The sequence below is a fragment of the Notothenia rossii genome, assembly GCF_949606895.1.
Source record: "Notothenia rossii genome assembly, chromosome: 9".
NCBI classification, from domain to species: domain Eukaryota; kingdom Metazoa; phylum Chordata; class Actinopteri; order Perciformes; family Nototheniidae; genus Notothenia; species Notothenia rossii.
This window is the reverse complement of record NC_136907.1, coordinates 77,346,767-77,358,901: the sequence shown is the minus strand read 5'-3', so window position 1 is coordinate 77,358,901 and position 12,135 is coordinate 77,346,767. Positions and strand designations below refer to the sequence as shown.

At 39.8% G+C, this 12,135-nt stretch overlaps 1 protein-coding gene across 1 annotated transcript; it reads right to left on the bottom strand.

Moving 5' to 3' along the window:
- Positions 1-332: 332 nt before the first annotated feature.
- Positions 333-10,354, bottom strand: LOC307019963 (uncharacterized protein; the record flags this gene model as incomplete). The annotated part of the gene is made up of 2 exons (XM_079651059.1): positions 333-2,161; positions 8,710-10,354. 2 exons carry the CDS (start codon positions 10,352-10,354, stop codon positions 498-500), a joined length of 3,309 nt encoding a protein of 1,102 aa, XP_079507185.1. The 3' UTR covers positions 333-497.
- Positions 10,355-12,135: the final 1,781 nt, after the last annotated feature.

Genomic DNA, 12,135 nt, shown 5'->3' with positions numbered 1-12,135 from the left:
GAAAACTCATCCTGCTGGCTTTTCTTTTAATGTGTGTTATTTCCTTCTTCAAAATGTCCTTTATGCATTCAACACATTGAGACTTAGTAAAAAATTGAATACATTTAGAATAAAATATCTACAATGAAAGAAGCTCTGTTGCTTTCTCTCTCTCATGATTTACAAGAGAAACAACAAAATAAAAATAAATCAATATCGATATTCAACAAATATTTAGAGCAAAGTTTACATTTCCATGCGGAGAAATATCAGTTGAGGTTAACAGAAATCCTCCTGAGCAGTGACAGCCTCCATGGCTAGACAGACAGGAAGGAGCGCAACCTGAAGAAACTCCAACATCTACAGAACAACTCATGAGAAGATGTTAAAGCACATCCCATAATGTTTGATTGACAGCTGATCTCTGTGCAGTGAAGACATGAACACTCAGCTCTCAGCAACAATGATGGACACACAAAGAGTTTAAGAAGTAGAAGAGTTCCTCAAATGACTTCAGGCTATTTCAGTTTACACAACTCAGCTGCGTCACAAACCAAAAGTCCAGCATGTAGCGGCTGAGTGAATGTGGTCTGGACTCTGTGGAGGAGAGTCATGGTTTCAGAGACGCTGTAGAAGGACAGAATACCTGCTCTGTGATCCAGGTACACTCCTACTCTGGAGGACAGAGGACCTGAGACGGGAATTTTGCTATTGTTGTAAGTAAATGAATAACTGTTTTGTTTAAACTCTAACGCCCAGGATTTGTCATTGTATCCAAATAAACATTCAGTACCATCCCCTGCTCTGCGGATATTCTTGTATGAGACTGAAACAAAAACTGCTCTCCCTCTCCGCTCCACCTCCCAGTAACAACGTCCAGTCAGACTCTCTCTACTCAGGACCTGAGGCCAATCAGTGAATCTGTCTGGATGACTAGAATAAGACTGTTCTTTCATGAATGTTACTTTTCTGCTCCCTTCAGATAATAACAGCTCTGTGTGTGCTGTGTTTGGATCCAGAGTGATCTCCTGTGAATATCTTAAGAACCCAGCTCTGGTGGTGGGCTCTGCTGCTGGCAGTAAAACATCCACTTCAGTCAATGAGACGTTGGTCCATTCCTCTCTCAGGACGTCCTGTAGTTTGTCTCTGACTGCTGACAGGGCCGCCGTCACGTCCTCAAAGTAGCTCAGAGGACGGATGTTGATGCTGGAGGAGTGTGTAGCTTCACTGAGGGCTGACAGTGAGGAGGGGTAGCTGAGCAGAAAGTGGTTGTGATCCTCTGTGTGAGAGAGCAGCTTCAGCTCAGCGTCTCTTCTCTTCAGCTCAGAGATCTCCTGCTTTAGCTTCTTCTGAAACTCTTTGGCTCGACTCATTTCTCTCTTCTGCTGGGATCTGAGCTGCTGCTTCACATCAGAGCTTCTTTTCTCCATCAGACGGATCAGCTCAGTGAACATCTTCTCACTGTCCTCCACTGCTTTATCAGCAGAGCCATTGAAGGCCTTCACCTCCTGCTGAAGCAGCTTCACCTCCTTCTCTCCGTCCTGGATTCTCTGCTGGATGTTTAGTCGACTCCCCTCCAGCTCTCTCTGCCTCTCAGTCCTCTCTGCTGCAGCTGACACCGTGTCGTGTCCTTTGTGTTCGTCCACAGAGCAGAGAGAACAGATACTCTGCTGATCAGTGCGGCAGAACAGCTTCATCACCTCTTCGTGGCGAGAGCAGATGTTCTCCTGGAGCTTCTTGGAGGGCTCCACCAGCTTGTGTTTCTTTAATTGAGCTACGTCAAAATGAGACTGGAGGTGTTTCTCACAATAAGATAAAAGACAGATGAGGCAGGACTTACAGGCTCTCAGTTTCCTCTCAGTGCAGAAATCACAGGCCACATCTTCAGCTCCAGCATAGCAGTGATCAGCATGATCTTCTTCAAGTCCAGGCTTCTTCAGCTTCTCCACTAAATCTGCTAACATGGTGTTCTTCAGCAGGACAGGCCTCGGTTTGAAGCTCCTTCTACACTGAGGGCAGCTGTAGACTTTCTTCTTATCCTCTCTATCCCAGTGGCGTTTGATACAGTCCATGCAGTAGCTGTGTCCACAAGGAATAGCCACCGGATCCTTCAGTAGATCCAGACAGATGGAACAAGAGAAGGTTTCCCGGTCCAGCTGAACTCCTTTCTGCCTCATCTCACCTCTCAGTGATAGTTACGGACTGCAGACAGAAGGTCAAATATCCACTTTCTCTGAACAGAAACAATCTCTGACGGACAACAAATCTCCTCTCCTCCTGCTTTTGCTCAGTCAATGCAAAGAATGAGGAAACAGCTTTCTCTTTTAACATGTTGCCAACCTGTGAAGGGGCGGGAATATTCAAATGCCTTGATAGGGTGCAGCTCAGTGTGTTTGGGAGCAGGAATCAAGGGGAACAGATTTAACTGCTTTCAACAAAGCTTTGTGTGAGAGGCAGGGTGTGTTTGCAAAACACATGCAAATGAAGGGAAATCTTCACAAACCTGACAAAACATGTGCAGGGTTTACTAAAAGATATTCACATTTTTTTCTGAAAATAATAGAAAATCTGAATTCATTATTATTTTCTTAATCCTAAAAATACATTTAAAATGAAAATATCTTGTTTCAGAAAAAATAATTTAGAGATATTTTTTAGATTAAAAAAACATAAGACTGAGATTTTGTCCTCTTAGCTCTTTTTTTAACAAGAAAAACCCCAACATTTTATTTTTTACAGACACGTAAAGGTGGCACTCATCTCACATCTTGAAAATAGAAACCCCATTTATTACAAACTCAACCTGCTAGCTTTTCTTTTGATGTGTTTGGTTTCCTTCTTCAAAATGTCCTTTATGCATTCAACACATTGAGACTATAGACACAAATAAAAGACCTTTAGAATAAAATATATACGATGAAAGAAGCTCTGGTGCTTTCCCTCTCTCATGCTTTACAAGAGAAACAACAACATACAAATACATCAATATCGATATTCAACAAATATTTAGAGCAAAGTTTACATTTCCATTCAGAGAAATATCAGTTGAGGTTAACAGAAATCCTCCTGAGCAGTGACAGCCTCCATGGCGAAACAGACACGGGAAGGAGCGCCGCCCGAAGAAACTCCAACATCTACAGAACAACTCATGAGAAGATGTTAACCCTGTAAAGCCCACTGTTGTAATTTTACAACATTATTTTAAGCTATCCTAAAAAAGTCAGTAAATGTTTTAGTTTTTTTAAAGACTCCATTTACACGGTCTAACGGTCCTTTGGTCAGCCTCACAATGCTATTGGGTAGTACATGTGTTTATAGGTCCTGCCCTCTGGAGCATACACTCACACAACTTCAGAATCTTCAAACAAGCAACATCTCTTTGTTTTATTCACATATAGAAATAAAACTCTAATATAAATATAATATCTTTGATAATTCACTATAACTAAGTTCTAAATGTGTCCTTTGTTAAGATTTTGAATGAACAACAGAATTGAATAAATTAATACATTATTTCTAATTAAAGTATGTGAAATTATATCTTTAGCAATATGTTAAACTCTACTTGTATCTTATCAGTTCATTACTTACAAAAATACATTTAACTCTGGTTCTTGCAGAAACAGTTTCTGAAATGTTTTGGGACACTTGGATGTATCCCTTTTAGTATGATAATTAGCCTGTTAGCATTAGCCAGACAGCATTGTGTGACTTGTTGATCTGGTTTATCTGCATGTATGGGTGTAGGTATTCCTTTTGTTATGATAAGGCTAAGCCAGGTAGTATCGTGTGACTCAAGTGTACAATGTAAATAGGATTCAGATACTTGTTGCATCGGGACACCTGGAAGGGCGTGCTGCATGCATTCCTTTTAGTATGATAATAGGCTAAGCCAGACAGAATGAACACTTGTCCCACCACCCTATTGTTATAGCAGAATGTTTAATACAGCGTATTTATGATATTCATTAGAGATCACATGGTATTCCATATGATGTGTGTTACTGAGTTGGGTCACACACGTTAGAGAGACAATGGTCGTTCTGAATTATCAATACATGTATTCATTTTAAGTGAGCTGACACCGAGGTTAGAGGAAGTTCAGAGAAGGCCTTAGGTTATAAAAACAGTTAACCTTTGTTAGTTAACTAATCCTAAGGATGTCATGAGATGTTGATGTTTAAACATATACAAGTATAGCTTTCAGAGAGAAAAACATTTGACATTTGTGTGGTAGGCTGCATGATAACATTTGTGTGCGTCAAACATGCTTAGGGAAAATGTGTGTGTGTTCATTGCAGTGGCTATATAATTATGTTGTGTGATTACTGCTACTGTTGGGGGGCATTTCCGCGATTGGTGATGCACTTCCCATTATTGTTTGTTGCAACAACTAAATAATAATTACTGATCAGCCGTTTGTGTTTGTTTCACATCGCATAAACACCATATCCCAACGTGCATTGAGGCTAAAACATCCAATCAGCGAGCTGAGGATCTTTCCTACGTCTGTTTCCGGTATTGTTCCTGTAATGAGAGTTCACATTTGTGCTACATTGAAGGGCGGAATTGACTGCACATTGTAAGAAACATAAATTGCTTCAGATATAACTCGAATTCCCCTCCAGCCCCAGTCAATCATGGTGTCCCCGAAGGCTTTATGCTTGGCCCCCTCCTGTTCACCATTTACATGGTACCCCTTGGCCAGATCATCTGCCATCACGGACTCAACTTCCACTGCTATGCTGATGATACCCAAATCTATCTCAGCACTACAGCTTCTTGGAGGGCTCCACCAGCTTGTGTTTTTTAAATGTAGCTGTGTCACAATGAGACTGGAGGTGTTTGTCACAATAAAGGCCAAACACACCACACAGGACACATCTTCAGCTCCAGCATAGCAGTGATCAGCAGGAGCTTCTTCAACTCTTCTGTTTCTCTGCTAAATCTGCTAACGTGGTGCTTTTTCAGCTCTCGTTTCAATGTCATCCCGGTTTTACGGTCTAAAAAGTGTTGAAGCAGTTTTTATCACTCTCTGAAGAACACGAAGAAATGTATTTGACATGTTATTACTTTAAACTCGATGATTAAGTTTCAGATGTACAAACTACGGTGGCCGGCAGGTGCAATCACGCCACAACGGACCAAACACTTACATCAGGAGTAACTTGCAGCTTCAATAACAATGAAACATATTAACAGCAATGTGCCAAAACACATGCAAATAAAGAAACATCTACACCAACCTGACGAAACATGTGCAGGGTTTACTCAAATATTTCCCCATGTTTTTCGGAAAATAAAATAAAATCTGAATTTAATATTATTTTCCTAAAAATAAATTTAAAAAATGCGAATATCTTGTTTCAGAAAAATAAACACAACACTGACATTTTTCCTCAGAGCTCTTTTATTAACAAGAAAAATTCCAACATGTTATTTTTTAGAGACAAGTAAATGTGGCACTCATTTCACATCTTGAATATAGAAACACAATTTATTGAAAACTCATCCTGCTTGCTTTTCTTTTAATGTGTGTTATTTCCTTCTTCAAAATGTCCTTTATGCATTCAACACATTGAGACTTAGATACAAATAAAAGACCTTTAGAATAAAATATATACGATGAAAGAAGCTCTGGTGCTTTCTCTCTCTCATGATTTACAAGCGAAACAACAAAATAAAAATAAATCAATATCGATATTCAACAAATATTTAGAGCAAAGTTTACATTTCCATGCGGAGAAATATCAGCTGAGGTTAACAGAAATCCTCCTGATCAGTGACAGCCTCCATGGCTAGACAGACACGGGAAGGAGCGCCGCCTGAAGAAACTCCAACATCTACAGAACAACTCATGAGAAGATGTTAACCCTGTAAAGCCCACTGTTGTAATTTTACAACATTATTTTAAGCTATCCTAAAAAAGTCAGTAAATGTTTTAGTTTTTTTAAAGACTCCATTTACACGGTCTAACGGTCCTTTGGTCAGCCTCACCATGCTATTGGGTATTACATGTGTTTATAGGTCCTGCCCTCTGGAGCATACACTCACACAACTTCAGAATATTCAAACAAGCAACATCTCTTTGTTTTATTCACATATAGAAATAAAACTCTAATATAAATATAATATCTTTGATAATTCACTATAACTAAGTTCTAAATGTGTCCTTTGTTAAGATTTTGAATGAACACCAGAATTGAATAAATTAATACATTATTTCTAATTAAAGTATGTGAAATTATATCTGTAGCAATATGTTAAACTCTACTTGTATCTTATCAGTTCATTACTTACAAAAATACATTTAACTCTGGTTCTTGCAGAAACAGTTTCTGAAATGTTTTGGGACACTTGGATGTATCCCTTTTAGTATGATAATTAGCCTGTTAGCATTAGCCAGACAGCATTGTGTGACTTGTTGATCTGGTTAATCTGCATGTGTGGGTGTAGGTATTCCTTTTGTTATGATAATAGGCTAAGCCAGGTAATATCGTGTGACTCAAGTGTTCAATGTAAATAGGATTCAGATACTTGTTGCATCGGGACACCTGGAAGGGCGTGTTGCATGCATTCCTTTTAGTATGATAATAGGCTTAGCCAGACAGAATGAACACTTGTCCCACCACCCTATTGTTACAGCAGAATGTTTAATACAGCATATTTATGATATTCATTAGAGATCACATGGTATTCCATATGATGTGTGTTACTGAGTTGGGTCACACACGTTAGAGAGACAATGGTCGTTCTGAATTATCAATACATGTTTTCATTTTAAGTGAGCTGACACCGAGGTTAGAGGAAGTTCAGAGAAGGCCTTAGGTTATAAAAACAGTTAACCTTTGTTAGTTAACTAATCCTAAGGATATCATGAGATGTTGATGTTTAAACATATACAAGTATAGCTTTCAGAGAGAAAAACATTTGACATTTGTGTGGTAGGCTGCATGATAAAATGTGTGTGCGTCAAACATGCTTAGGGAAAATGTGTGTGTGTTCATTGCCGTGGCTATATAATTATGTTGTGTGATTACTGCTACTGTCGGGGGCATTTCCGCGATTGGTGATGTACTTCCCATTATTGTTTGTTGCAACAACTAAATAATAATTACTGATCAGCTATATGTGTTTGTTTCACATCGCATAAACACCATATCCCAACGTGCATTGAGGCTAAAACATCCAATCAGCGAGCTGAGGATCTTTCCTACGTCTGTTTCCGGTATTGTTCCTGTAATGAGAGTTCACATTTGTGCTACATTGAAGGGTGGAATTGACTACACATTGTCAGAAACATAAATTGCTTCAGATATAACTCGAATTCCCCTCCAGCCCAAGTCAATCATGGTGTCCCCCAAGGCTTTATGCTTGGCCCCCTCCTGTTCACCATTTACATGGTACCCCTTGGCCAGATCATCTGCCATCACGGACTCAACTTCCACTGCTATGCTGATGATGCCCAAATCTATCTCAGCACTACAGCTTCTTGGAGGGCTCCACCAGCTTGTGTTTTTTAAATGTAGCTGTGTCACAATGAGACTGGAGGTGTTTGTCACAATAAGAGGCCAAACACACCAGACAGGACACATCTTCAGCTCCAGCATAGCAGTGATCAGCAGGAGCTTCTTCAACTCTTCTGTTTCTCTGCTAAATCTGCTAACGTGATGCTTTTTCAGCTCTCGTTTCAATGTCATCCCGGTTTTACGGTCTAAAAAGTGTTGAAGCAGTTTTTATCACTCTCTGAAGAACAAGAAGAAATGTATTTTACATTTTATTACTTTAAACTCGATGATTAAGTTTCAGATGTACAAACTACGGTGGCCGGCAGGTGCAATCACGCCACAACGGACCAAACACTTACATCAGGAGTAACGTGCTACAGCTTCAATAACTATGAAACATATTAACAGCAATGTGCCAAAACACATGCAAATGAAGAGAAATCTACACCAACCTGACGAAACATGTGCAGGGTTTACAAAAATATTTTCCCATGTTTTTCTGAAAATAAAATAAAATCTGAATTTAATATTATTTTCCTAAAGATAAATTTAAAAAATGCGAATATCTTGTTTCAGAAAAAATAAACACAACACTGACATTTTTCCTCAGAGCCCTTTTATTAACAAGAAAAATTCCAACATGTTATTTTTTAGAGACAAGTAAATGTGGCACTCATCTCACATCTTGAATATAGAAACACAATTTATTGAAAACTCATCCTGCTGGCTTTTCTTTTAATGTGTGTTATTTCCTTCTTCAAAATGTCCTTTATGCATTCAACACATTGAGACTTAGTAAAAAATTGAATACATTTAGAATAAAATATCTACAATGAAAGAAGCTCTGTTGCTTTCTCTCTCTCATGATTTACAAGAGAAACAACAAAATAAAAATAAATCAATATCGATATTCAACAAATATTTAGAGCAAAGTTTACATTTCCATGCGGAGAAATATCAGTTGAGGTTAACAGAAATCCTCCTGAGCAGTGACAGCCTCCATGGCTAAACAGACACAGGAAGGAGCGCCGTCTAAAGAAACTCCAACATCTACAGAACAACTCATGAGAAGATGTTAAAGCACATCCCATAATGTTTGATTGACAGCTGATCTCTGTGCAGTGAAGACATGAACAATCAGCTCTCAGCAGCAATGATGGACACACGAAGAGTTTAAGAAGTAGAAGAGTTCCTCAAATGAATTCAGGCTATTTCAGTTTACACAACTCAGCTGCGTCACAAACCAAAAGTCCAGCATGTAGCGGCTGAGTGAACGTGGTCTGGACTCTGTGGAGGAGAGTCATGGTTTCAGAGACGCTGTAGAAGGACAGAATACCTGCTCTGTGATCCAGGTACACTCCTACTCTGGAGGACAGAGGACCTGAGACGGGAATTTTGCTATTGTTGTAAGTAAATGAATAACTGTTTTGTTTAAACTCTAACGCCCAGGATTTGTCATTGTATCCAAATAAACATTCAGTACCATCCCCTGCTCTGCGGATATTCTTGTATGAGACTGAAACAAAAACTGCTCTCCCTCTCCGCTCCACCTCCCAGTAACAACGTCCAGTCAGACTCTCTCTACTCAGGACCTGAGGCCAATCAGTGAATCTGTCTGGGTGACTAGAATAAGACTGTTCTTTCATGAATGTTACTTTTCTGCTCCCTTCAGATAATAACAGCTCTGTGTGTGCTGTGTTTGGATCCAGAGTGATCTCCTGTGAATATCTTAAGAACCCAGCTCTGGTGGTGGGCTCTGCTGCTGGCAGTAAAACATCCACTTCAGTCAATGAGACGTTTGTCCATTCCTCTCTCAGGACGTCCTGTAGTTTGTCTCTGACTGCTGACAGGGCCGCCGTCACGTCCTCAAAGTAGCTCAGAGGAAGGATGTTGATGCTGGAGGAGTGTATAGCTTCACTGAGGGCTGGCAGTGAGGAGGGGTAGCTGAGCAGAAACTGGTTGTGATCCTCTGTGTGAGAGAGCAGCTTCAGCTCAGCGTCTCTTCTCTTCAGCTCAGAGATCTCCTGCTTCAGCTTCTTCTGAAACTCTTTGGCTCGACTCATTTCTCTCTCCTGCTGGGATCTGAGCTGCTGCTTCACATCAGAGCTTCTTTTCTCCATCAGACGGATCAGCTCAGTGAACATCTTCTCACTGTCCTCCACTGCTTTATCAGCAGAGCCATTGAAGGCCTTCACCTCCTGCTGAAGCAGCTTCACCTCCTTCTCTCCGTCCTGGATTCTCTGCTGGATGTTTAGTCGACTCCCCTCCAGCTCTCTCTGCCTCTCAGTCCTCTCTGCTGCAGCTGACACCGTGTCGTGTCCTTTGTGTTCGTCCACAGAGCAGAGAGAACAGATACTCTGCTGATCAGTGCGGCAGAACAGCTTCATCACCTCTTCGTGGCGAGAGCAGATGTTCTCCTGGAGCTTCTTGGAGGGCTCCACCAGCTTGTGTTTTTTTAATTGAGCTACATCAAAATGAGACTGGAGGTGTTTCTCACAATAAGATAAAAGACAGATGAGGCAGGACTTACAGGCTCTCAGTTTCCTCCCAGTGCAGAAATCACAGGCCACATCTTCAGCTCCAGCATAACAGTGATCAGCAGGATCTTCTTCAAGTCCAGGCTTCTTCAGCTTCTCCACTAAATCTGCTAACATGGTGTTCTTCAGCAGGACAGGCCTCGGTTTGAAGCTCTGCCGACACTGAGGGCAGCTGTAGACTTTCTTCTTATCCTCTCTATCCCAGTGGCGTTTGATACAGTCCATGCAGTAGCTGTGTCCACAGGGAATAGCCACCGGATCCTTCAGTAGATCCAGACAGATGGAACAAGAGAAGGTTTCCCGGTCCAGCTGAACTCCTTTCTGCCTCATCTCACCTCTCAGTGATAGTTACGGACTGCAGACAGAAGGTCAAATATCCACTTTCTCTGAACAGAAACAATCTCTGACGGACAACAAATCTCCTCTCCTCCTGCTTTTGCTCAGTCAATGCAAAGAATGAGGAAACAGCTTTCTCTTTTAACATGTTGCCAACCTGTGAAGGGGCGGGAATATTCAAATACCTTGATAGGGTGCAGCTCAGTGTGTTTGGGAGCAGGAATCAACAGATTTAACTGCTTTCAACAAAGCTTTGTGTGAGAGGCAGGGTGTGTTTGCAAAACACATGCAAATGAAGGGAAATCTTCACCAACCTGACGAAACATGTGCAGGGTTTACTAAAAGATGTTCACATTTTTTCTGAAAATAATAGAAAATCTGAATTCATTATTATTTTCTTAATCCTAAAAATACATTTAAAATGAAAATATCTTGTTTCAGAAAAAATAATTTAGAGATATTTTTTAGATTAAGAAAACATAAGACTGAGATTTTGTCCTCTTAGCTCTTTTTTTAACAAGAAAAACCCCAACATTTTATTTTTTACAGACATGTAAAGGTGGCACTCATCTCACATCTTGAAAATAGAAACCCCATTTATTACAAACTCAACCTGCTAGCTTTTCTTTTGATGTGTTTGGTTTCCTGCTTCAAAATGTCCTTTATGCATTCAACACATTGAGACTTAGATACAAATAAAAGACCTTTAGAATAAAATATATACGATGAAAGAAGCTCTGGTGCTTTCCCTCTCTCATGCTTTACAAGAGAAACAACAACATACAAATACATCAATATCGATATTCAATAAATATTTAGACTAAAGTTTACATTTCCATGCAGAGAAATATCAGTTGAGGTTAACAGAAATCCTCCTGAGCAGTGACAGCCTCCATGGCGAAACAGACACGGGAAGGAGCGCCGCCTAAAGAAACTCCAACATCTACAGAACAACTCATGAGAAGATGTTAACCCTGTAAAGCCCACTGTTGTAATTTTACAATATTATTTTAAGCTATCCTAAAAAAGTCAGTAAATGTTTTTGTTTTTTTAAAGACTCCATTTACATGGTCTAACGGTCCTTTTGTTCAACTTCACAATGCTATTGGGTATTACATGTGTTTATAGGTCCTGCCCTCTGGAGCATACACTCACACAACTTCAGAATCTTCAAACAAGCAACATCTCTTTGTTTTATTCACAGATAGAAATAAAACTCTAATATAAATATAATATCTTTGATAATTCACTATAACTAAGTTCTAAATGTGTCCTTTGTTAAGATGTTGAATGAACAACAGAATTGAATAAATTAATACATTATTTCTGATAAAAGTATGTGAAATTATATCTTTAGCAATATGTTAAACTCTACTTGTATCTTATCAGTTAATTACTTACAAAAATACATTTAACTCTGGTTCTTGCAGAAACAGTTTCTGAAATGTTTTGGGACACTTGGATGTATCCCTTTTAGTATGATAATCAGCCTGTTAGCATTAGCCAGACAGCATTGTGTGACTTGTTGATCTGGTTTATCTGCATGTATGGGTGTAGGTATTCCTTTTGTTATGATAAGGCTAAGCCAGGTAGTATCGTGTGACTCAAGTGTACAATGTAAATAGGATTCAGATACTTGTTGCATCGGGACACCTGGAAGGGCGTGCTGCATGCATTCCTTTTAGTATGATAATAGGCTAAGCCAGACAGAATGAACACTTGTCCCACCACCCTATTGTTACAGCAGAATGTTTAATACAGCATATTTATGATAT